Here is a 27,855-nt window from a genome sequence, read left to right on the forward strand (position 1 = left end):
CATTTTCTTGTATCACAGCTGGGCTCCTGCAGTTCCTCCGACCTGTCCTTACACTTGCCTGCTTGTTCAAACAACTGGCCTACACATTCCTGCAAGAAACCTTTCATAGCCACTCTGAAAGGACGTCTTCCTCTGAGCCCTGTAGCAACAGCACTACCAAATATGGTAGCCATTAGCTACATACAACTACATTTAAATTGAAATACAATTAAAAAGTCACTTCCTCACTTGCCTTAGCTACATTTCAACAACCACATGTGGCTAGCGTCTACCATATTTGGATAGCACAGGTATAGAAAATTTATATCACTGAAGAAAGTTCTATCAGGCTCTACTGATCCAGACCAATGTTCCCTTAGTATAGCTTATTTCCATTCATGCTATACTAAGAACAAACAACACTATTAACGGAAAAAGAGTCAAATCAGTTAGTTACAACAGATATTTATTTTATGCATGTATGTTCATTTGTATTCATCAGATTTCTGAGAACATTTAATAGATTAATGTGAACTATGATGCTCTAAGAATGAATGTAAGTATGTAGCTTTTCTCAAATTGACATTATCATGAAATTATTTTTTCAAGAAATATCTCTATGGAATCCTAAGCTTAGAATTATAGATAAACACCAGTAGTTTTCAGAGTGGAGTATGAGCATCCCTGGGTACAGAGAAGTGTAAAAATAGTCTACAGTTGCTCAACTTGCCCATATAGCCCTTCTAGAATTACTCTGCCCAATAATATGCCTACAAGCAAGCTTTATGCCAGCTTCTCATTCCCTATCTCCACTCTGACCTTAAAAAAAATGGTATACTCTCAGTCCACCAGAAATTTACCATGTGGCACACTGCCCCAAGGGAATGTCAGAGATTACCAATAATAATTTAAAACACTGGTTATTTGCAAAGGCTCTTGCAGTCAATGCACATAATCCCAGAGAGGCATTTCCAATAAAATTTACATTTTGAATATAAATGTTAACATATTGATAAATAACTATGCTGCCCAACCAATCTCAATAAGTATTACTAGCAACAATTACTTCTAAGAAAACAGAAACTCACAGATCTACTGGTAGCAAATTTTAAAAATGCAAATTATATACATATTTTTTGTAGCAAAAAATGATACAATTCTCCGAGGTATTGGAAATATAAATTCAAGGAGAAAAATAAAGTTCGAGAAAAAAGAACAATGCAAAATACTGAGGATCTTCTTTTTATTTCTTTCAACATTAGCTGTGATATTTAGATTTATTTGATTAGAAAAAGTGGAAAGATACACAAAACAACTTTAACATTGGTTATCTTTTGGCATCGTCCTTAATTGTTACACTTAGTTTTTTAGTCTCTTATTGTTCCATTTTCCTTTTCTTTAGATTTTCTATGTTGGGCATAGATTAGTTTTGTAATAAGAGAAGAAAATATTTGTTACTAAGACACTTATAGAATTCACAAGTACATAAAACAAAGGGAAAATAAAAGGATTCAAACAAGCAAGAAACAGCACCATCAACATAGGAAGAGTGCGGTACAAAAGGTGAGGTGGAAGGTCTGGCCTGAACGTGGGGAAGGGCTCATGCCTCCTTACCTGGCATCAGGAAGCCACAGGGCCCTGGAAGCCCTAGGAGCAGGGCACATGTTAGACAAAGCAAAAGCAAAATATTTCACTTGTTAGAGGCCATGAGAGGAATTTCCAGAAATTTTGTACTCTTCGGTTCTCCTTATCTTTTAAAGAAAATTTTGTCGTTTCCAATGGATTGTTTCCGCAATTTATTTGAAAAGCCTAGTTCTTTACTAGGTCTCCGCATGTAACTGCTCTGTCTTCTCCAAGTACAGGAGAAAACTAACTATTTATTGGAGTTTTTCAGCTATCCCTCTGCAACCTAGCGGCCCATGGTATTCTGTTTCTTTTTTTAAATTAATACGATCAAGTTTTATTTACAGAAGGACAAGTGGTTAAAAACCATACCTTGACATGTAAATTTTTTGGAGGGAGTTGTGAGAAGTAGTTTATCTGCCATTTCTCCAGGACCAGCACAGCGCGCAATTCCCGGCTCTTTGTATTCCGACTTTACCCAGTCGGATAACCACTGCATGTTACAATCACAGTAAAGAGGGTTGGCTCCAATTGCTCTGGAAAACACCACCACAAAAGCACACACAGGTACACGCACACACACACAGATATGGAAGTATTGTTATTTCCTAAGGGAACGTAACTCAGTGATGCTTACTAAAAGTCCCTATAGATTTGCTGATGAAAATGAAAATGGCAGCATCAGGGATTAGGGATTCCCCATTTTTCTCACTTATGTGCTGCTGTGACTTAGTGAGTTGTCCCCTCTGTTAACACCTAGCGGGCTCTATAAGGTCTCCTTGTATTTGCAGACAGCTTTATACTAGGTGCAAGCAGGCCCCAAGTGTAGATGAACACTTCCTTCATTCACCAATGATTTACTTAGAATCCAAGCATTATGCCAGGTTCTGAGGACTCCGCTATGTCACATCGTTTTTAACCTCCAAAACTCCTTCTGCAAAGGAGAGTAACATAAACTCATACCTACAAATAATTTTCACTAGACGTGGTATAGTAGAAGAATTTATAACTGAACAGAGGGTAACTTCTCTGGGAGCCTGGTGGTTTAAGTCTGAACTTTTAGATATTTGGATTCAAGTAGGTGGAGAAGGTTGGAAAGGATGGTTCAGAGTAAACGATCAGCATGAGACAAGAAAATAAGGATGAATGTGAAATAATAAAAGTGCACAAAGCAAGCTCCCCAGGGATTTCAAACTCCCTCTGTCCCTTTAAAGTTTCTCATAATAGGAAATGAAAAACTGGTGCCTATTCATATAAGCAGCTATAGCGACAGGAAAAATAATCACGATAATAGCTAGCATTTATTGCTTCGTTGTGATATACAAGAACTGTGCTAAGCCATTTCTATTATTTATCTCATTTTATTCTAAATAGAAGAGGTATGAGATCAATACTGCTAATAACCGGTTTTACAGATTGAAAAACTGAGGCCAGAGACATTAAGCAATGGGTTTACAAGCTTGCCATGCCTGGACACAAACAGTATACACACGAAGAAGCATTTAAAAACTGATTGATTCTGATTTATAATTAACTTCAAATTAGTAATATTTCTAGGTATATGGTTTATGCAAAATTATTCTTATATGAAAAGACTTTCAAAATATCCTTACAAAACCACAATACTTTATATTGTAGCTGTTTTAATGCCCAACTCTGGCCAAGAATTGGAGTGAAGTAAATGTTATGCTTACATGTATTTCAGATTCAAACCTTTCTTCTAAATTAAAAATGAGAAAAATGATGTTTTTGAGCCATTGGATCTCATCTGTACTGACATTTCCTAAGGCCTCACGGTGCCAAGAGACACAGTAAGAAAAGTGAATGGGGCAGAGCTCTCTATGACCCAGGGGGTAAAAGACAATTGTATAAAATGAAATATATGACAAAATAAGACTCCTGACAAATCGCTCTCACTGTTGGGGAGAAACGTCACATGGTGCAAGCAGCACCGTCCTAGGCAGACTCTTCCAGTTCAGCCGTCTAATGCCAGCAGAGTGGCCGTTCCTTTAGTCAGCGCTCTCTGCCGCAGCGCACGGCCCTGCACCCCGGAGCCAGGGGTCTCATTCCCAGGGACGCCCGGGCAAGCGGCAAGTGGAATTTGTAGAGGAGCGGCCCTGACGTCCACTTTGAGGTAGGTGCTAGGGCTGACACGTGAAGAAAATGGAGGTCTTGCCTCCAGGAGCCTAGTAGTTTAATGTAAGGGGTATTGAAAGTAAGCACCAGTCAGATGGACAAAAACCTACACTGATAACACAGCCTCTCTAAGGGAAATGCAGATGTAGCACTGTTGACTACTGGCTCCTATTCTCTGCCCATTCCCTTCTCTCAATTATCTGAACTTCTTATCTTCTTGGAGTTTGGTAGGTTTTGGAGAGGAGGACAAACCGAAGAAAAAATATAGCAACTTCTGGAGAACTGGGAGTCAACTGACAATGATGTTTAAACTGTCACCAGGAGTCACCAAATTGAGCCTGGCAAAGCTCTGGATTCCAGGGCTGGTCTCTGAACTTCCTCACAGGTTTGCTACAGTCTTAACAGTACAACTAACAGTAATGAAACAGAGGAATTTGATCCAAGTGAGATTTTTTTGGACCTCATTAATAAACTGTTTTATTGTACTCCCCAAAAATACAGAGGTATAAACAACCTGTTATAAGAAAGAATGCAAAGGAAAAACATTTCACCCAATGTGAGGATTTGCCGTTTCCCCTTATCACACAGTAATGTCTAAACATTTTCTAATTTACATGGTACCATAGTCAACGCTAGGCTTCCCCAGTGGCTCGGTGGTAAAGAATCCACCTGCGGTGCAGGAGTCGCAGGTAGGAGAGGTGAGGTTCATTCCCTGGGTACAGAGGACCCCCTGGAGAACTGAAATGGCAACCCATTTCAGTAGTCTTGCCTGGGAAATCTCAATCCAAGGGGTTGCAAAAGAGTCAGACACGACTGGGCATTTAAACAACAATGATAGTTAATGCTGAGTAACATTTGCTCAATAAATGAATCTAGTTAGAGCAAATCAGGGTTTCTTGGAAAAGGTGACCATTGGGATGTAACTTGGATAAACAAGGTTTGGGCAGACTGAATTGAAGGTGATCTAATATTTAGAATCAGAGAGTATTAAGAGAAAAGGAATACACTAGGAAACTGGGGGAATTCCCTGGTGGCTCAGACGGTAAAGAATCTGCCTGCAATATGGGAGGCCTGGGTTGGATCCCAGTGCTGGGAAGATGCCCTGGAGAAGGGAACGGCTACCCACTCCAATATTGCCTGGAGAATTCCATGGACAGAGGAGCCTGGCAGGTCCCTGCCATGGGGTCGCAGAGTCAGACACAACTGAGAGACTTTCATTCATTCATTTACTCATTCAGGAAGCTGGGGAGTCACGTTTGTAAGAGGAGATATTTTTATAAGCAAAGAGAACTCAACTAACAAGGAGTTAGGAGCAGAAGGATAAATTAAGTCTACCTTATAAAGAGCACTGTATTTAGATTTAAAATATTTAGATCTTTAAAGATGGAATCAATCACATTTTATGATGTGACAATAAAAAAATGGCAGGGGACCACTTGTTCCAAACTCACTTGCCAGGGAGTGTTTGACCTTAAACTCATATTTATGAAATAGATACTCACAGGTGTGATAATGCAGCAAGATCATTGAAAGCACCTTCAGGCACAACAGAAATGTCATTTCCATGTAAAGAACTAAAAACAAAAGAAAAGAAAAGTTAAATTTCCTATTATTTCCAGGGAGTTCAGAAAAATCCCCAATATATGAGTTTTCAGTAACAGTTATTTAAAATCAGTGTAGAAAAGATGGTATATTAAATAGTCTTCACACAACTGGGTATCTATTTGGGGAAGCAAAAAGTTAGCTCCTACTTCATATCATATGCATAATAAATTTTAGATGGAAGAGTTAAATGCAAAAATAAAACTGAAAATGTACTAAAGTAAAATATAGATGAATTCCTTTTTATAAACATGGGATATGGAAGGTTTTTTAAAGTTCTATGTTATAAAACTCAGAAATCATAATGAAGAAGAGTGATATATTTTTAACAATGTAAAATATATCCATAATATAAAACAACAAGCCCCATTGCTTAGCACAGGGAACTATTTTCAATCTCGTAATAAACTATAATGGAAAAGAATCTGACAAATAATATATACATATACATATACATATATATATGTATGTGTGTTTGAGTATACACACACGCACACACACACACCCACACAACTGAATCACTTTGCAGCAATAAAAACCAATACAACACATCAACTATATTTCAATTAAAAAAAGATTACATATGGAAAACAGAATGGGAAGTATCTGCCACATACATCAGCTATAAATATATTAATTCCTTTGTAAAAAAGACCTGTAAACTTAGAGTCAAGTGCATAAAGACAGGCATGTTAATAAGGAGAAGACAAAGTAACCATAGGAAATGAGAATTAATATCATCAAGCTAATAGAATAAGAAACGCACACACTCAATAAACACAATATACTCAAATGCTCTAGTAATTGGAATTGCAAATTAAAAGAGGAGTGGAAAGTAATGTTCCATCTGTCATATGACAAAAATGAAAGGATTTAGAATATTTAATATTTGCAAGAGTGTTTTGAAATAGGTAGTCTATTAAAATAATAAATTTTTAAATTGTTTGGTGGACAATAAGATGACTGCTCTCGCTATTCTTCTAATATGCTTGACAGTAAGATGGATGTGTAAGAAAGGATATTCATTCCAGCACTGTATAAAGTAATGAAAATTTGGAATCAACCCAATGACAGTAAAGATGAGGATACTTAAATAAGCTATGGTTCCTTCATTCTATCAAACAGTCTGTAGCAGGTAAAGAGTTGAGGAATATTATATGTGATGGAATGGCAAATCTAAAATCTAAAGCATATTGCTAAATAAAGTCAATGACAGACTTAAAAAAACCTGTTTATGGTTTTTAAGTTATATTGCTGTGGGCATAAATATATCAACATATAAAAACAAACATATAAAATAACCAGAAGATAACATTAAACTGTTTAACTGTCAATTCTGGGGAGAGAATTGGGATAGAAGACCCTGTTTTATTTCATGTACTGTAAGATACATTTTGTATAATAAAAATATTTTGTGCTGTATTATGTAACTTTTAAAGAAATTAAAATTTCCTATTTTTTTCAAAATTCGTTAGATCTATATAAAATTATTTCTGAAAGGTCCGTCTAGTCAAGGCTATGGTTTTTCCAGTGGTCATGTATGGATGTGAGAGTTGGACTGTGAAGAAAGCTGAGCGCCGAAGAAGTGATGCTTTTGAACTGTGGTGTTGGAGAAGACTCTTGAGAGTCCCTTGGACTGCAAGGAGATTCAACCAGTCCATCCTAATGGAGATGAGTCCTGGGTGTTCATTGGAAGGACTGATGCTGAAGCTGAAACTCCAATACTTTGGCCACCTCATGTGAAGAGTTGACTCATTGGAAAAGACCCTGATGCTGGGAGAGATTGGGGGCAGGAGGAGAAGGGGACGACAGAGGATGAGATGGCTGGATGGCATCACCGACCTGATGGACATGAGTTTGAGTAAACTCCGGGAGTTGGTGATGAACAGGGAGGCCTGGCGTGCTGCAATTCATGGGGTCGCAAAGAGTCGGACACGACTGAGCGACTGAACTGAACTGAACTTTATATTATATCTTAAACTCATATATTATCAAATAAATGACCAAAGCAACAACATATTACAAAAGAAAAAATTATGTTGCCCAAGTAAAAGCTATTGAGAAATGATACAGTAAGATATAATTTTCCATTTCCAAATTTGTAGTAAATTCTAATGCATATAGTCAAAAAATCCCCAAAATAAAGCAATTAAATTACTAAAAAGCAACATAAGACCCAGATCCTCAAGAAATAAAGGTTTTTTTTAAACTTAAGATGCTTACAGTAATCGAAGAGACTTCAGTCCATCAAAGGTTCGAGGAGGAATACATCTCAAACGGTTGTAACTAAGAATTCTGAAAGTACACACAGGCCGATTTGTTTTACTCAGATATCCCCAAATGGCCAAATAGCGTTTTAAAAATAAAGCAACTGAAAAGGGTTACTTGAGCATCTTAAAAAAATTGAAGGCACAGACGCATAATATTTTGTTAATCTTTGTGCTGTTTCATACTACAACATAGTCAATTCTAAAATACAGTCTAGAGTGCTTCCTACGGCTGTCATTGGTGGTTGTCTCAACTATGCCCTCCAAAAGGTGACTTCCTCTGGAAGTCTATCTTAAGGATTTCTCCCAACCCTGCCACAAATGTAAGTTATTCTTTGTTTTCTCCCATAGAACCCAACACTTTTTATAGGATCTATATTTGTTTACTGAGGCTTTACTTGTCTGTTTCTCCCAACAGTATTAACATTCCTTGAGGGCAGAGACTGTTTTGTACACCAGGAATGTCCAGTGAATTAAGGAATTAACTTAGTACCACACTTTCATACTCACAAGGTGAGGAGCTGGGTCATGTTGCTGAAGCTCTGATTAGAGAGAGTGCTTATTCTGTTGTTACTTAAGTCTCTAAAAAAGACAAAGAAAAAACAGGTCTACTGTTACCATAGACATTGACATATTAGTGATTCTTAGAAAGAGAGGTTCTTCCTGTTCACAGTTGTAGCAGCGTTGGTTAGGACTTAGCTTTTGTCTGGAAATAACAAAACATTGGGTAATCCTCTGAGGTAGATAATTATTCATCATTATTCATGCCCAAGCCTGCTGAAATTAGAAACGACCACATGCCTTGCTCCGGCCAGTGAAGTGTGGCCGCCACCAGAGCTGGTTGAACTTCAGAACAAAAGCTTCAGAGTAAGCTCACTTTTCCCTTAACCCTCTGCTCCTTCCTCTGCAAGGCTCCTGACGTTCCACAGAGAGGCCCTGCCCATTGCTGGGTCCCAGGGCAATCACGTGGAGGCCATTCACAACAGACATATTTGACAGGCGAGAAACAAACCTTTGTTCTCGAAAGTTCCATCGGTTATACTTTATCTTCACTGTCACATACAAATAGTCAAATAGGATAACTGAAAGAATCCCTCATCTAATTACATTGACAAAGCCATCATTAAAAACAACACCATAATTAAAAACTGCCTTTGGCAAAGTCACTGGCATACAGTTGTTTCTTAGTAAATGTCTGTTTAATAAATGATGAGTAAATGAGAGAGATGTGAATTTTCTACCCATGCCAAATGGGTATTTACAAGCATCATTTGTATCACAGGTTGTAAATGATATGCAGTGAACTTGATCTTATTTTTATTTTACATAATGTATACTCCTTGTGCTAAGTTGCCTCAGTCGTGTCTGACTCTTTGTGACCCCATGGACCGCAGCCCACCAGGCTCCTCTGTCCATGGAATTCTCCAGGCAAGAATACTGGAGTGGGTTGCCATGCCCTCCTCCAGGGGATCTTCCTGACCCAGGGATTGAATTGCATCATTTATGTCTCCTGCATTGGCAGATGGGTTCTTTATCACTAGCGCCATCTGAGAAGCCCATATAATGTATACATGATATACATAATATAATGACATATAATAATGATATCTTGTAAGCATAATAATATATAATGCAGCATAATATATAACATATATAATGATGTTTTCCATTCTGCTTTAGGAAAAATAGGTGAATATATACATACATACACTCACATACATAAAACAGTGTGATACACGTTAGGGAATATTCACTGATTTTTATCTAAAACAAAATGCCAAATATAAGACTAAAGGAAGATTGATGAATAAATGGAAGATTTGGATTGTAATTTATGTTCATTTATGTATGTGTGTGTATTTATGTTTAGTATATTTTTCTGAGGAAAATTTATGAATAAGTACAAGATTTAGAAAAGATGCTTCAGATTATCCACATTAAAAGGTCAAAGTATCAGTAAAATGGACCAATGAAACTGTGAAATGGTGGGAATGTTACAGAAGCTTTATAATCCATCTTAGTTGCTGAAGTACTATGGCTAAATTTAAAAAATAAATACACTTATACTAGCAGTAGTTACCGGCCTGAATGTGAAAGCGAAAGTCGCTCAGTCATGTCCGACTCTTTACGACCCCATGGACTGTAATCCATGGAATTCTCCAGGTCAGAATTCTGGAGTGGGTAGCCTTTCCCTTCTCCAGGAGAACTTCCCAACCCAGGGATCGAATTCAGGTCTCCTGAATTGTGGGCGGATTCTTTACCAACTGAGCTATCAGGGAAGCCCAGTTACCTGCCTAGAGTTGTATAATGAGTCATTGGTAAAACCATTTCTGGATCTATAAATTCTCATTTTTTATTTCCAAACTGGTTTTAAATAATCACACACTGTCTCACAAATGAACCAATTCTGCTGAACTGACCCTTTGGAAATTGCAGATATTTAATGGCTTATTTAACAGAACAAATGTATGTAATCAGTTCTTGCTGCTATTAAATAAATAACTAGAGGGAGAACAAGTCATCTTGGAGGGTATTCTTTTTTTCTTAATTTAACCATTTGTCAGTTAATAGTCCTATATACTTCTCACAAAGTGTTTGATTTTCACATACTTTTAAGGAAAACTGAAAAGGATCAACAACATTTTAACTAGCTTCCACGTGCTCAGGGTAAAGTTTACAGTGAGAAACATAACTCTCTAGGTAGTTACCTAGGTTAGTAGGTAGTTACCTAGGTTAGTAGGTAGTTACCTAGGTTAACTAGGTAGAATTCACTAATTAGGATTAAATCCCTCTTCTAGGAATACTAGAAATCTAAGACAGTTATAATTATTCTAAAATCAAACAGACTTAAAAATAAAGTATTTCCCTTTATATCCAATATTGTTGCTGATTTTTGTCTTGTGACAAGTTTTACCAGTTACCAACAAGGCTACTCTAAGTGTGACATTATATATAGAAGATTATATCTTTTAAGAAATATTGTGCACATAACTAGATTGAAAGGAAATGTTTGTATGTTTAAATATACTCTTGCATTTACAATTAAAGACTTTAAGAAATTGTTAACATACATTAATGAAAGAGAGATGCTACTTTAGGATGACATCAAACCAAATGAAAAACAATTTAATGCTTGATGTTTATACTCAGAATGTCAGCATCTTTGTCAACTATACTTCAGTACTATGTAAGTAAACATGGATTTTAGAAAATAAATTTAAATACTGGAAACCCATACCTTAATTCATAATGTATTATATGAGAATCAAGCCTAAAAACTAGATTTATAATATAGTATTAGTAACGCTCTTACCATCTGCTCTGTTTTGTTTAAAGTTGAGAGTATAAACATTGTTTTCCATTTTTCTTTCCTTGGATTGTCATAAAATAGCTCACATTCATCTTCAATAGAAGTATTCAACTTACTCCAGGTCTATAATTCTCTGATACTTAGATTTAATTGTATTTGCACTTTACACAGACAGGACCTTCTTCTAAGATGCACCACTGCCTGACTGATAATCAATGAAGATGTAGCTAGTGATCCAGAACCACAATGAGCAAGACAAGAAGCATCTAACTGAAAATAATTTATAGAATCTGAAAGCTTCACTAAATCTTCTGCCCCTACTATCCACATTTACACGAAAGCAAATAAGATGTCGAAAACAGAAAAATACCATACAATACTCACATAAGTGTTAAATGTTTGTAGTTAGAGAGTTCCTTAGGAACCAGGGTAAACTGGTTCCCATCCAGATACCTAAAAACAAAGAAAATATTATTTTTTTAAAAAGTAACAGTAGTGAATCAGAAAATAGTTGAGCAATATTTCACTCTTAATTGAAGCAAGGAGACACTTGACAATTTTAGCTTTAGGAGGTCATGTTCCCAGATAGGATTGCGATTTAACAGAAGTAGAGAAAACACATACACACAGTTGTCAAATCCAGTAGAATTCTTCTGTGGATTACTTACGCTAAATTATAAAACCAAGGAGACTGGTGAGTCCAGTCCTTTGTGCTTTATCTAAAAAGGCAAGGCAGGGATCCAACCATTTGTGTGTCAGCAAGAAGCGCCAATCAGTCAACCGTATTTTTAATCAGGCTTCAGTGTACTTGTGTCTATGTGGGACCAATACCATCAAATGCATTCACTACTGGCAGAAACTTGTTACTACTGACAAGACCAATCTTCACTGCCTTATTGTATCAATATGCTTAGTAAACAACAATGGGTGATTGAATGGATATATTTAGGAATTTTAATGTAATTAGATTTCAGTTTAAAAAGATCTGAAAAATAGTTTTTACCCTTGTATATTTGCTTGGTGATATTAATTTTAGGAGGTTTCATAGAAAATTATGACATCTAATGCACAAAAACAGTACATTTATGTAAAAGTAATTAATAATCAAATAAACATGCTAGTAAAATTTCCCTTTCCGACTAGAGTGAACAGAATGATGAGAAAATAAGGGCTAATAGACAAAACACAGAAATAAATCCTTAAAGGTATATCCATGATATCACACACACAAAAATAATTCCATCTCCTCCCAAGGCTGTTCTTTCCCAGAATGTAGATGGTGATGAGTAACAAGTCTTTCAGCAACTTGGCCATCTGGTTACAGATGTGTCCACAAACAATTCTGCCACAGCAGGTATGTAGCCCTACTGCTCCAGGGCTGTTGCCTATCTCCAGATCTGAGATTGACATTCATATTTTTGCTGGATACACAAGTAGCTGAGAAATTTTCTAAGATGACAAGCTATTTCAAATATTTCAAAAATGATAAAAGTTATATAAAAGGCAGAAGTTATCAAAATATGTAATAAATGTGTGACAAAGAGTCAGACTGTTGTTAGGACTTCTTATGCCTATTCAAATTTTCTGACTTTGTCTTATTTCAACTCCTCTCCCCTTTCTTTTCTCTAGCTAAGAATATTGGTACCACTAGAGGGAAGCATAATCCCATATACTTCAGGACTTTCCCTTTATTCCAGAAAGCATCCTAACACAAAGCTAAAAATTTTCAGAAAGTGCACTATGGTTGCTTACATGTAAAACAATCTAAGAGGGAAAGTATATGGAAATGATTAAAAATAATGGATAATTTTTTTTGGAACAATGGAACAAATAATATGGAACAAAAATGGAACAAATAATAATTTGTTCAGAATTTTTCACTGCTACATAGTTATTTTTTCCAAATTCTTTAATAATTTAATATAATATGCACATGGAAATTTTCTCATACATGCATATATGTTACTGGAAAGAGGGATCCTGTTGAGGTGGTATGGTTCTAAGAAAAACTCTTGGGGCAGTAAAGCAAGAATGCACAGAGGTGAGTTAATATCATCCTCACTTCTAGAACATATTTTCTTTTAAAAAATAACTTTTTAATAATTTATAGAGGAATAGATTGAAGATTCAACTATCTGACAGAAGAAACACATAGATGGCATAGACCAATCTAGCAGGTTCTCAGATATAGTTTAATAAGGAAGTTAAAAGGCAAACTACTGCACAATTGCACTCATCTCACACTCTAGTGAAGTAATGCTCAAAATTCTCCAAGCCAGGCTTCAAAACTACATGAACTATGAACTTCCAGATATTCAACCTGGAGGTAGAAAAGGCAGAGGAACCAGATATCAAATTGCCAACATCCACTGGATCATCGAAAAAGCAAGAGAGTTCCAGAAAAACATCTACTTCTGCTTTATGGACTATGCCAAAGCCTTTGACTGTGTGGATCACAACAAACTGGAAAATTCTTAAAGATATGGGAATACCAGACCACCTGATGTGCCTCTTGAGAAATCTTTATGCAGGTCAAGAAGCAACAGTTAGAACTGGACATGGAACAACAGACTGGTTCCAAATCGGGAAAGGAGTACATCAAGGCTGTATATTGTCACCCTGCTTATTTAACTTATATGCAGAGTACATCATGAGAAATGCTGGGCTGGATGAAGCACAAGCTGGAACCAAGATTGCCTGGAGAAATATCAATAACCTCAGATATGCACATGACACCACCCTTATGGCAGAAAGTGAAGAAGAACTAAAGAGCCTGTTGGTGAAAGTGAAAGAGGAGAGTGAAAAAGTTGACTTAAAGTTCAACATTCAGAAAACTAAGATCATGGCATCTGGTCCCATCACTTCATGGCAAATAGATGGGGAAACAATGGAAACAGTGAGAGACTTTATTTTTTTAGACTCCAAAATTACTGCAGATGGTGATTGCAGCCATGAAATTAAAAGATGCTTGCTCCTTGGAAGAAAAGCTATGAGCAAACTAGACAGCATATTAAAAAGCAGAGACATTACTTTGCCAACAAAGGTCCGTCTAGTCAAAGTTATGGTTTTTCTAGTAGTCATGTATGGATGTGAGAATTGGACTATAAAGAAAGCTGAGTGCAGAAGAATTGGTGATTTTGAACAGTGGTGTTGGAGAAGACTCTTGAGAGGCCCTTGGACTGACAGGAGATCCAACCAATCCATCCTAAAGGAAATCAGTCCTGACTGGTCATTGGAAGGACTGATGCTGAAGCTGAAACTCCAATACTTTGGCCACCTGATGCAAAGAACTGATTCATTTGAAAAGACCCCGATGCTGAGAAAGATTGAAGGCAGGAGGAGAAGGGGATGACAGAGGATGAGATAATTGGATGGCATCACCAACTCAATGGACATGAGTTTGAGTAAACTCCAGGAGTTGGATATGGACAGGGAGGCCTGGTGTGCTGCAATCCATGCAGTTGCAAAAAGTCAGACATGACTGAGTGACCGGACTGAACTGAAAATTATTTGATGGGAATCTGGTAAAAGGACAAAGGCATGGGTCAGTTAAAATGGTAGAAAAGGGATTCAGCATCAAAGATGATCTAAATGCTATGCTGAGCATTACGGTCTTGGTTGGGTTATTCTTAGAATCAATTTGCCTATAGAATACTCTACAAGCATCTAGCTTCTCAACACTGGATGGCTAGTAATCTTTTGAAATAGATACATATCAAAATAACAATTAACATTTTAATTACACACACATATAAAGCAGGGCTCATAGTTAACTAACAACTGTGATTGGTACCAAGAGAGAGAAACTGAACACTTAACAACAGCTCACTCTTAGAGGCATGATCACACACTTTTTCTGTGTCAATTAAAGACCAAATTACAATTCGTAAAACTGCACATGATTTGAAAACAAGTTCTTTGATAACTGAAGTGACATCTTCTTGAACCTCATTACTTATATTCCAGGTTGCCAAAAGTTTATCAAAATTAATGGTTTGTTGTGTATGAATTACAGGTACACATCTGCATGAATTCCATTTTTGATATACAGTTTAACACAGTTGAAAAATAAACAGAGGCAAAAGACTCAATCACATATCAAGCATCTGCCCCAGATCTTTGGTATAGAGATACTGGAATCGGGCAGAGCCTGCGTGCAGCATTGTTCAAGCAGCTGATGCTTTGATTTATTCCATTCCACATATAAAGCAGGAGGCAGCTAAGGAAGTGTGCGTGGTGCTTAGTATCCTGTATATGTATAGTGGCCATGTAATGTGTGGTTATATATCAGTTTTGCAAGTGTTAGGGATCACTGGCCCCACATCCTTCCTAAAGGACTCTGATTCAAGTCCAAAGGGCACTACCTCTTTTTAAGGCTGAAGATTATGTCAGCTTCTTCTACACCCTACATATTTATGTATCTCCTGTGGTGAGATATTCTCTAAGGGGACACGGGGTAAAGAATAATTAACCATATGAAATATTCCAGTCACTGTAGATAAACTAAAGATGTAGAATTTCTCAAGGTGCATTTGATAGAACGTTGGCCTTCCAAGATAGTCCATGAGAAAAGGGCTGTGGAGACAACCAATTGTGGGAGGCACACTATGGCTCACCTCCCCCCTGGGAGCTCACAGAGCACCTTTGCATAATAGAGGCACTGGGTAATCCTACAGTACAAAACAAAGAGAAACACACAACCAGCCTTTCCCAAGGGGACCTGAACTAGCTCTTTGCTTAGGGTTTTATATGATACTAATGAATGGCCCATGGAATGAATGTACTTTGCAAATAAGACTCAAAAGATTTTTGTTTGGTCTCCATTTCCCTTGGTGTGTGAAACAGTACTCATTCAGGAAAGGGAGAGATGAGCTCTACTTACAGTTCAGTGACGTCTCTTGGAATTCCTTTGGGCAAGATCTTCAAGGCTTTGTTGCTACATCGAACCACTGTGTCCAAGCAGGTACACTCCGCAGGACAGCGAGAGAGTGGGGAACAGCTGTTGTCATCATTTCCTAAATTGCCAAAAGATACATAGGAAAACCGGATTTGTGGCTCTGAAGATGCCAGAAGGGATTTTATGCCTTCAGTTTAACAAACACAAGAGACTTCAGCCATATAACGATTTATGCTTAGGGCATTAAGGATTTACAAATCGACACTGTATGTTCTGTGTAGGGCTCTTTTCAGACCGCCTAGGGCAGAGTTCCAGAAAACAATTCACAGTTAGTATTATCAATACGATTACAATGTTACGTTCTTTGTTCAGTTGTTTATACTTTTTATTAGAATTATAATTTTAATTAGAATATATAAATGTAAACTGAATTATGTAAAAATTGTAAGCAGACATGAAGAGACAAAAAGGGACAGATTATTTTCTTTAAAAAGCTTAGCAAAAAATGTATGGGTCCCTCATTTGAAAATATAGAGCTCAAATGAACTTCACTTTTTGGCAAAATAATAGCACCTACATTCTACCTACATTACAGACCTGTTATGAGAATCAAATGCAATGATATATAGAGAGTACTAAAAATGAAAACTATTATTTTTGTTATGTTTACTAGAATTTCTATTTTATGAGTCAAATGCCTTTATCACTTAAAAATGGTAATTACTAAAACAGATGCTTGGAATAATAAAGAAAAGCAAAAATGAAGCTATATAAATAGTATCAACCACAGGTTGAAAATTGGAAAATCTTTAAAAATGTTCAGAAACACATATCAAGTAGAGTTAGATGTGAATGTACAGTTGGGGCAAGTAAGTGCTTGTTGCTTAAAACAAAATAAAACCACAAAACAAAGCAAAAAAAATGCATAATAACTACAGCTATCCATTACCTGAACTATGAAATGCTGCATATGCCCTACAGCATCGGAACAGTCACCAGAGAGTGTCTGGTGATCAAAGCCCCGGCTAGGCCTTCTTACCGTCGTCACAAGTGAAGTCCTGAATGGCCACATCCTGGATGGGGATTTCTTTGAGGAAATAGGGCTTCTGACAGCGAGGATTTCCTGTTACAATTCTTTTCTTTCTGAGCCATTCTCCCAACCAAGCCAGGTAGCAGTTACAGTTGAAAGGATTGGCCAAGAGGTTTCTAAGCACCACATGCAAACAATGCAGAGTTAAATTTAGGGGTCTGCTTTTGTACTTCTCAAAATTCCATGCTACCATTTTCCCACAACATACCACCCCCAATTCATGCTCAGTCACATACAACATACAGGATGCATTCACTGGCTAACAGATTTATGTCTGGAACTTAAACAATAAAAACAATATTTTCATATGAGAATTCTTCAAATAATTACATATGAAAAATAAAGTGAAGGTGGCAATTCAGAGTTTATGCAGGGTATCCTGATGGATATCTCATTTAGAGATAATTTAAACTTGTCAGAGATCTGACTTGCTGTCAAACTTCTCTACACTGATAATGCAGTAATTTAATATAAAGATGAAGGCTGATTACCTTATATTATTGAGTTTAACCTGACAACAGCTATTTCATTAATTTGTCATTTCAAGATTTCCATCTCTTATTTGCTCTAGGGAATAGGTTTCCGATCTAAACTGACAGCTGAGTTGATTAAATGCCAGTTATAAAAATGAATTTATTTCTACAAATCTCAATACTTTTGGCATTGCACCACTTCAGCACTAACCTATTGACAATCCCATTATTTATAAACACGGCATCTTTAACATGCACAAATTAGTCACTCGATGGAAAATGTCACATTTTATGTGGAAAGAGGATTAAATACGTTACTGATGGATGGATGTTTCCTTCAAATTATTTCTTCTGGGATTTCAGCTATGTTAAACATGATTTTTTTCCTTCTAACTACCTTTTCAGTTAAATTAGTATATTTAGATGCCACTCTTACCAGAAAGCCATATCAGCTGTAAGATTTATCATTTCAGATACTGCTTTTTTTAGATACTTACATACAAGGGGCTTAAAATACCCTTGTTTGTTTTGGAGAGTTTGTTTTCTGACACTTTCTGAGTTCTGCCTGTAGACCTACAAATATTCTTTATTCTTTGACTGTCTACATAAAATGTGCTCTTGGATAGGCTCACCCTATTTCTTTAATATCTTCTTAATATCATAGTAAATGCCCTATGGTGAGTTTTTATTGTCGGTCTGGTCATCATAATATATCTCCTGTCATTGTGAATGATCCTTTGAGTACAGTTTGTTGGCAATAACCCTATCAACTCTGTTTTATGATACTTGTATGGCAAAGACACCAATGTGAGAACACTGGGGAAAAAATACGTTTCTCTCATTTGCAACTCAATCAAATTATAAGATTACCATTTACAAATTAAGCCACATCACACTGTTATAAATAATTCACTGAAAAATACTATAATTTTTGTTAAATTTTAACATAAGATAGCAGGCAATATTGTTAAGAAATAATAAAATAAGTTTAACATGATAAATTTGTCCTTAAAAATACCTGTCTTTAATCCTATGTTTATGAAACTCTTAGTAATGCATTAAAATGGTATCAATAAAAGTAATAAATATCAAACACTGGCTTAATTAATACATCAATGAAGACTATATTTCATACTTACAGAGTAGATAAAGAATGGAGAGTATCAAAAGCTCCTGGTGCAATGGTAGTAATCTGATTATCATATAAAGAAAGCAAACGCACAGAGCTGAGTCCTATGAAACTGTCATTCCCTACACAGCTTATGCGATTACTTCTCAACATCCTGAGGGGGAAAAATACAACATCGTTAAGAAGATAAAATATCAATTTTGCCTATCTGAAGACCACAATAACCCCTCTTTGCAAATGCATAGCATTCACTCCTGCTTTCTGAATGTTCTCCTATCACAAGGAACTGCTGATATGTACAGTCATTTCCCTGTATCCCTGATGGATTGATTCCAGGACCCCCTGCATATACCAAACTCGTGGCCCTCCATATCTGCGGATTCTGCATTCACTGCGGATGCTTGAATCTGTGGATGCAGAATCCACGGATGTGGAGAGCCAGTCACACTAAGAAACCTGTGCAAGAACAAAATGCAGTGATAACACTCGGTTACAAAAACTCAAGAGTCTCAATATGGGCTTACAACCCCATCTAACGAAGGCAGAATGTTTCCCTTTGATGGTACAATTATGGTAGCATCATTACATAATATCCTGATTCACCCACACCTCTCTAAGCCCTGGAAGCCCTGTGATTTGTGTATTCTCTGAAACATTACATTTGCTGCTGAACAGAAAGGAGGCAGAAAAGAATCAATAGCCAGAGCGGATACAGGACTAAGGGCATCTCAGGGACTTACAGCCAAGTCAATGTCAACAGTGGCTGGGGGAGCCAAATTTGACTGAGCTTCCACAAAGCCTGTACAAACTATTTTATTTGTTTTGAGTTTTAGAATTTAAAAGAAGACAACAGTTAAGAGATCCCAGTTGTTCACAATGAAGCTTAAACCGGTTTCTTTTGAAAGAAATTCTGACCATTTTTTCTTTAGTCACTGACATTAGTAGGATTAAAACTTTTATCATTTCCTCATCACTGCTAAAGTTCTGGTGGTTCTCAATTCTGTTCGCAAACTGTTTCTTTGCAGGGCTTAGAAGGGAATGAAAAGCTTCTTTAAAAATCCATTGTAAAAATAAATAGTTGCCATAAACTTCATTCAGAATTGCTAAAAAGTTAATATTTTCCTTAATTTTTCTAGATGTGGTTGACCACCCTGTTAGAAGACTGCAAAAATAGCAACAAAACTTTCCTTTAAAATTCTACACTGTCCTCTAATAAATTAAAAGTACCGGCTTTCGCATTCTGCTAAGTTACAGATAACAAGAAAGGATAATGCCCTCCTTATCAAGGCATTGCTTTGCATTTGGAAACAAATGCACAACAGAAAAGTATGACTATCAGCGCCATCCTTTGTCATAAATAAATAAGAACATTTGGTCTTAATCTTATTGGAGTCACAGACTTCTGGGAAAAGTTGAAAAAAGCTTTGCTTTCTGTTGCTGGAAAAATCTGTAAGCACACATATGTACTACATTTTGCCTGCAATGCTGGGGCTTCAAAGACCCACTGAAATATGTGCATGTACGATGAAGAGGTTTACTAGTCCTAAAGGGTTGAGAAGTCGACAGGCAGTGAAGGGGGAGGGGTCTTGTCGAAATCTTCATAGCTCTAAGCTGAAAGATACCACTTAAAGCAATAGCTGTGTCCCAGTAAACCCACTGAAGGCCTTTCAATACCTTTAGCTTGTCTCTGAAGGATTTGTTTTGCAGCTTGAGGCACAGTGGGATTAAGTAGAGAGTTAGTGGGTGTCTACCTCAGATGCCTAAACACAGGAGGCATAAAGCATTTCTAGATATATAACGAAGGTGAAAACTGAATTTAGAGAACTTGTCTCATAGAGAGTCCTGTGACTGGAGCTAGTCAGAAAGAAAGACTTTGATAAACTCCTTAGAGTGCTCTTATCGGCTGAATTGTATTCCTCTAAAACTCATATGCTGAAGCCTTGCATGCATGCTCACTCAGCTGTGTCTGACTCTTTGTGACCCCAAGGACTATAGTTTGCCAGACTCCTCTGTCCATGGGATTTTCCAGGCAGGAATACTGGAGAGGGTTGATATTTGCTCTTCCAGGGGATCTTCCCCATCCAGAGATAAAACCCACTTCTCCTGAATTGGCAGGCAGATTCTTTATCACTGAGCCACCTGGGAAGCTCCAACCCCTGATGGGACTGCACTTGGAGATAGGGGCTTTAGGGAGCTCGTTAAGGTAAAATAGTGGTTCAGATGGTAAAGTGGCTTCCCTGGTTGCTCAGATGGTAAGGCAGCTGCCTGCATTGTGGGAGACCCAGGTTCGATCCCTGGGTCAGGAAGATCTCCTGGAAAAGGAAATGGCAACCCACTCCAGTACTCTTACCTGGAAAATCCCATGGACTAAGGAGCTTGGTAGGCTACAGTCCATGGGGTCACAAAGAGTTGGACACGACTGAGTGACCTCACTAAGATGAAATGAGATCCTAAGGGGGAGCCCTCACCTGATTGGACTGGTGTCCCTAGAGGAAAGGACACCAGAGTTCTCTTGTCCCACACACAGAGGAAAAGCCATATAAGGACACAGACAGAATGTGGCCATCTACAAGCCAAGGAAGGAGTTCTCTCCAGAAACCAATCATCTCAGCACCTTGATTTTGGAATTCTAGCCTCCAGAACAATAGGAAAACACATTTCTGCTCTTTAAGTCATTCAGTCTGTGGTATCTTGTTATGGCAGCCCAAGGCTGACTAAAGCAAGCAGAGTTACAGACAGACCTCGCCTCCCCTTGAAGCCCCTTGTACAAGCCCTGTGTCTTTGTCTTTTGAAGTAAAAGGCTAACTCAAGAGTTGATGATTGTGAAATATGAAGATATAGAAACAAATAGCCTAAAGAATTGTTAGGCTAGGGAACTGGTAACAATTTAGACCATAATTCTGCCCCATGGCAGTTTCACCGAACTCCCAGTTTCTTGAAAGATACAGATACAGGCCTGATACACATTCTTAAGCTGTTTTTTAACAGGAGATAAACTCCCTTCAGGTAAAAACTGCTGACCCTAGAACTGGTTGAAACCAGAAAATCGATGATGCTTGAAACTTAACCTTGATGCCAATCAGTCCAAGAACTGTCCACGAGCTGATCACGCCCTACCTCCTTGAACACTATAAAACTCCTCATTACCCCCTCCAAGGTGGGTCCCATGGTCTTGATGGCATTAGCCCTCTGTGGCCTCCTTAGCCTGGCAAAGCAATAAAAGCTACTCTTTTCTACTTCACCAATATCCTTCGCCACCTTTCTATTCGGCACTGGTGAACAGAGACTGAGTTTTGGCAAACACCCCCCATTGCCCACCCTGACACACACTGCCCCTTTAAGGAGAAGGCTCTAGTAACATCAGTGACTCAGCCACTGTCTAAGGAGGCAGGCTTCTGCCTGTTGCAGGACTTAGTTTTGCCAACTTACTGAGATAGCTTGCGGGAGGGGGATGGGGGCAGGAGTAGATGTAGTCACCTGTAGTATAACTTCTCTGCCCTCCTTCTACACACTCCCAGTATCTCCTCCATAAAAAGACCAAAGGGATATTTGCATGACATTTTTCACTTTGCCGGGACTCTGAGTTAGCCCGTGAGAGGGGCCGGCAGGTTGCAGGCTGGTTGTGCTGGGTGGTTTGTCTCCAGGCTAGCGTGTGTGCCTTTCATGGACAGGTGCTTTTTTGAGTGGGATGTTAATTGGGATGCTATTGAATGCTGGGGAAATGTCCTCTCCTTCACATCTGATAAAGGACAGGCATGAACTCCCTTGGGTCTCAGTTCCCCTGGGCGTGGCTCTTGGTGCCTCCATGGGCTAGGGTAGGCATTTAGGGGAGACATGGAGTTTAGCCTCTCTTCACTGCAATTCCCAAGGGCTGCTTCTTGCTTACAACTTCCTTCGTATCTTCCGAAGGTTTCAGATTTGTTGGTGTTTCTTCCAATGCGTAGGCCACCACTTACATCAAACATATTTATATGCTTTAAAGGTTATAAAAACTACATAAACACACTGAATGAAAATTCAAGTAACTCAAGGTGTTGTCCTTACTCTTCAATTCAAGCCACATTTTCCTGGGCCAAAAACCTTCAGAAACATATAAGATTTCTTTTCCCAGCTTCCCTATCCCTGAGTAAGTAGACATACTCTTAACATGTTTTCTTTGAATTAGATAGTAAAGAGACACCAGCAGCCAGTTTCTCTTTTTTTCACTAAGACCTTAAAAGGGAAGATGAAGTCTCGAGCTAGGCTTATTCTGCAGATTTGGAATGGGCTCTGAAGCTGGTGACCTTCGGCCAAGACATAGTATTAGACAGAGGAATTTGAATAAAAGGAAAGAGAATGATCAGTTTGAGGAAGAACAGGGAGCCAGATCTGTACAAGCACTGGAACCAAGATGATCTTTTTTGCTGAGGATTCAATAGCCAGGAGAGACTCTATCGATCATTTGTAAGCAACATATTGAAGCCAGAGATACTGGAGTCAGGAACTGTTTGCCTCTAAAATATGTATTTGTGTGTGTGTGTGAGAGAGAGATTGAGAGGAATGGAGAGACAGAGAGATGGGGAGATGAGGAAGAGCAGGAGCTACTCCCCCTCCCAGGAATATAAAGAACTGGGAATGACAACTCTGTGCTAGAAAAATCACAATGCAAATGAGAATACTTACAACGTCTTGAGGCTTTCCAAGCCCTTGAACATCTTATGCTGAACATTTTCCAAACGATTACTCGTGAGAAGTATTTCATTCACGCCAGATGCGCCTTCAAACGCTCCCTCTTCAATGTCTGTGATCTTATTGTTGCTAAAGTTTCTAAGTAAAAATGATTGAAACAAATATTTGAAACAATTTCTAACAGCAAGGGCACTAAGCAATGCGTCTGATCATTTTCTTTTACTGAACAACCATCTTCCACAAAACCTCTAAGCTCTTCACGGCCTGGCATTCCCAAGGTTCTGAAAAATCACCACTTTTTGATTCCACCAAGCCAAAGTGATAATAATACAAGCAGGAAACATCTATGCTGAAAGGTGCCAGCCCAATCAGGGATCCATCAGGGCCCCCAGAAATATAAAAACCTTGATGTAAGGCACTGCATTGTGTAAACTTTCATGTCTGCCGCCACACTTAATAAGCAACTTTTTTTCAAAGAAATGCCCCTGATTTAAACAGTTTAATGAATTCATTACTCAAAGAAGGCAACTGAGTAGAGAAAAGAAGGAAAAACTAGAATGGGCTTAGACAACATCAGAAATGTATCTGAATATGCGATTTTGCCCATAACCTCTCATGTAATAATGTGTCAGAACAACCAAATTAACTGCCCACATTCTGTATGATACAAAACATTAATGCTTGCCCAGAGGGCAAGAACATCCAGTTGAGGTAGGTAACATCTTCCTAGAGATTTTTTCTTTCTCAAGGCCCGCTCCAAGACCAGTGATGCCCACAAAATAAGGATCATTTTTAGGTACCATTTTATTCCTTTCAGAGCACTGCACATAGCAGCCTCTGAATAAATATGTATTGAATTGAAAAGCACTTTACAGCTAAAAAGAAAAAGCAGTCAGCGTCAGTGAGAAAGGAGGCCGTTTCAGAATTTAAAAACTCTTTGGGAGGCAGTGTAACGTGCAGGCCAAGTGCACAGGAAGTACATTCAGTCCTCTCTGCCATTTCCACTCTGTCTGCCTGTGGCTCAGTCACAGCATGACAGCACAGATATCATGAAAGTATGCTTCTCTGCTCCTCCTGGTGTTTCCTGTTATGTTGACAGTGCTCCAATGGCCCTACACTCTTGGCCTCTGTCCTATCCCTCCTTCCACCATCCCCAAGGGGGCTGGATTACTGTCTGAGTGTTGGCTGAAACTGCTGAGCTTAGAAACTTACTATTAAAATATGACTTGAAGACATGTAGTAACGCACATGAGCTATCAAGCCAGATTACCAATCATTAATTTTGACTATCTTCTAATGAAAGTTTAATGAAGCAAAAACTCAAACAGTCAACATGAATGTGCTGAAGGAGAAATAACAGCATGGTTTGGTGACTGGTGAAGGAAGTTACAACACATTACTGAACTCATCTCTAATGCACTTAGACTGGGGGGCTCCTGCTGTGACCACGTAACAAACCAGCCGTCAGAGTTAAAGACACTAGGGTTCTGCTACGGAAAACCTGGTCGCCATCACTGACATGCACAGAAAAGAGCAAATTACTTAGGTCTCTCTCGGAGTTTACCCTCTATTCATATCACAAGTGGTCACCATATGGACATTTCTTTGAATCTTTAATTTTCCCGATTTCCTAAGAAATTGAAATAAAACTGCAAAGGTATAAGAGAACACAACACTATAGAAATTTTTAAAGATGGCTAATATTTGGCTTACATTTTACGTAACTGAGGAAGTTTCTTGAAGATCCCTGTAGCTTCCAAAACTGTAAATTCATTATTGTTGAGGCGCCTAGGGAAAACAGAAACGGAGGAGTTTCATTCCCAAAAGTCAGGAAGAGATTAAATTTTATTTCTCGTACAGAATTAGAACATTATTTAATGACTATCCAAAAGAAAAATACCAGACATGTATCAGAAAATTTGTGGGAAGGATGGATATTTTTCAATTTATCCCATATTGTAAGGATCAAAATAAAACATATTAAGAAGCATATAGTAGATAAAACCAAAATCAAGATTCAAAGCCAACTCTTCATTCAGTAATCTGTAGAATGTTTTTTGCTCTTTTTTTTTTCCCCCACCCTCCCTGTTTTTTGCTCTTTTTTTCCACTCTTACCGCTGCTTCCCAAAGGCATTTTAGACCATTTTTTTCCTAGTCACTTGCTCCAGAAATGTTTTTATCAACTACTTTACTGATATACAATTTCCAGACCATACAGGGTACCCTTTTAAAGTGTCCAATTCAGTGGCTTTAAAAATATTCACAAACTTGTGCAACCATCCTTGCTTTCTAATTCCAGAACATATTCATCATCCAAAAAAGAAACCCCCTACCTGTCAGCAGTCACTCTCAATTTCCTGCCCTCTGCTGTCTCAATCCTTAGCAACCAGTAATTGATCTTCTGTCTCTATAGATTTTCCTATTCTGAATATCTCTTATTAATAGAATCATACAAAATGTGGATTTTTGCCCTGGCTTTTTTCACTTTGCTTAATTTTTATAAGGTCTTTCCATGTTTAGCATAGATCGGTACTTCATTCCACTTTATGGCCAAATTATATTCCGTTGTGTGGATATACCACATGTGTTTATCCATTCATCAGCTGATGGATATCTGAGTTGCATCCACTTCTTGATGGTTACAAGTAATCCTGCTAGGAACACACTGGTGTACAAGATTTTGTGTAAATGCATGATTTCAATTCTCTTAGCTATATACATAGGTGTGAAATCACTGTGTCGTGTGGTAAAGCTATTTAACCATGCTAGCTACCTCAGGAAAAGCCAAACTGCTTTTCAAAAGGGCTGGACCATTTTACATTTCCACCGGCAATGTATGAGGACCCCAATTTCTCTCACCTGTTACTGTCTTTTTTAAAAGCCATTCCAGTGGATGTGAAGTGCTACCTCATTGTGGTTTTCATTTGTATTTTCCACATGCCTAGTGATCCTGAGTGCCTTATCATGTGCTTATTGGTCATTTAGATATCTTCTTTTTTTTTTTTTTTTTTTTAGATATCTTCTTTGGAGAAATATCCATACACATAATTTGATCACTCTTTAATCTGGTAAGGTACTTTTTTGAGCGGGGTTGGGGGAGGGAAGAACAGCCACACACGTGTCTTGCAGGATCTTAATTCCTCGGCTGGGGGATTGCACCCATGCCCTCTGCAGTGGAAGCTCTATGTCTTAACCAATGGACTGACAGGGCAGTCTCAGGTAAGGTAGATTCTAATCGCTGGGTTTCAAGAGCTCTTTATGTATTCTGGATATGAGTTCCTTACAGATAAATGTTTTGCAAATATTTTCTTCCCAGGAATAATTTTTAAAAATCGTAATTTCTTAAAACACACACAATCTTTCCTGAAAGATAAACTAGGTACTAGTTTCTAAATTCATGAGTGACAGATAAACTTATCTTAAGTATTATTATGCTGAAAGATACAATTTGAATTGTTTGCAGAGTTATTGAACATAAATATAACTCCGTATATGACAGTAAACACAGAGTTTGGAGATTTTATTGCATGGTCGCCACACATTTCTAAAGTTCTAGACCTATGAAATAGCTTCATGTACTAACAGAAATTTTAAAAAAACATCCTTATAGCCACTAGGTAATTAGCTTCTGTCATCTTTTTGAAAGCAATGTATAATTTTTAAATATGTAAATTGATTAAAATTCATTAAGTAACAGGCATCAGCATAGGTACTGTGGGAGATAAACTATAAAACAATCCCTGTCATCATCAAGGGGTTATAATCTAGCTGTACATGAAAGAATTATACAGGCACAAAAAGACAACCAACTTTGCAAAGCAGTTAATGACAAATACCAGATGGTGCTAGACATAAACATTACTAAGATGTTCTAAAAGTGATGAGGTTTCATTAGGTTTTTTCCTTTTTTTTTGGATTTTTTTAGAAACCCTAACATTAAACGTTGTACTTTTATAAATAAGTCAGTAAAGGCCAACACAGATGGACACAGAATCTATACATAATTCAACAAATATATTTTAGTAACTTGTATGTGCTAAGCCCTATGTTAGTATTATAAATACAGATCTGCTCACACTTTATCATTTTCAGTTTTTCCTGCTATGTTATCCACTGTTCAGAAAAAGAAAACTATCTTTTGTTTTATACTTGATAATCACTGAATCCTTCCACTTATGAGTCAGTGAATTATAACAGTATAGCTGATAAAAAAGGACTCTGATTGAATTCACAATGAACAGAGGTTCAAAATGTTGACTCCAAACTATTTTATTTGGTCGCTAAAAAGACTAAATACATTAAAAAATGATTAAGTGCTTAGAAATGGGTTTGGACACAGTGAAAGTGTTACTCAGCTGTGTCTGACTCTTTGCGACCCCTTGGACTGTAGCCCGCCAGGCTTCTCTGTCCCTGGGATTTTCCAGACAAGAATACTGGAGAGAGTCTTCTTTCTCTAGGATTGTCTTCTCCAGGGGATCTTCCCGACCCAGGGATCAAACCTGGGTCTCCTGCATTGCAGACAGATTCTTTACCACCTGAGCCACCAGTGAAGCCCTTGGACATAATTCATACCCAAGAAAGTGAAAGTCGCTAAGTTCTGTCTGACTCTTTGCCACCCCACGGACTATACAGTCCATGGAATTCTCCAGGCCAGACTACTGGGATGGGTAATCTTTCCCTT

The 27,855-nt window shown here is 37.8% G+C and overlaps 1 protein-coding gene across 2 annotated transcripts in view; it reads right to left on the minus strand.

Moving 5' to 3' along the window:
- Positions 1-27,855, minus strand: part of SLIT2 (slit guidance ligand 2) — a 383,481-nt gene that overhangs the window by 64,165 nt on the left and 291,461 nt on the right. For both annotated transcript variants that reach the window (XM_043438885.1, XM_043438884.1), the window contains 10 exons: positions 24,888-24,962; positions 23,169-23,312; positions 18,517-18,660; positions 16,854-17,020; positions 15,800-15,932; positions 11,302-11,370; positions 8,118-8,189; positions 7,564-7,635; positions 5,241-5,312; positions 1,975-2,138 (listed from right to left, as the gene is read on the minus strand). In XM_043438885.1, coding sequence (XP_043294820.1) covers positions 1,975-2,138; positions 5,241-5,312; positions 7,564-7,635; positions 8,118-8,189; positions 11,302-11,370; positions 15,800-15,932; positions 16,854-17,020; positions 18,517-18,660; positions 23,169-23,312; positions 24,888-24,962 — 1,112 coding nt within the window. The remainder of the gene's footprint in view (positions 1-1,974; positions 2,139-5,240; positions 5,313-7,563; positions 7,636-8,117; positions 8,190-11,301; positions 11,371-15,799; positions 15,933-16,853; positions 17,021-18,516; positions 18,661-23,168; positions 23,313-24,887; positions 24,963-27,855) is intronic.

The sequence above is a fragment of the Cervus canadensis genome, chromosome 19 (assembly GCF_019320065.1).
Source record: "Cervus canadensis isolate Bull #8, Minnesota chromosome 19, ASM1932006v1, whole genome shotgun sequence".
Classification (NCBI taxonomy): Eukaryota; Metazoa; Chordata; class Mammalia; order Artiodactyla; family Cervidae; genus Cervus; species Cervus canadensis.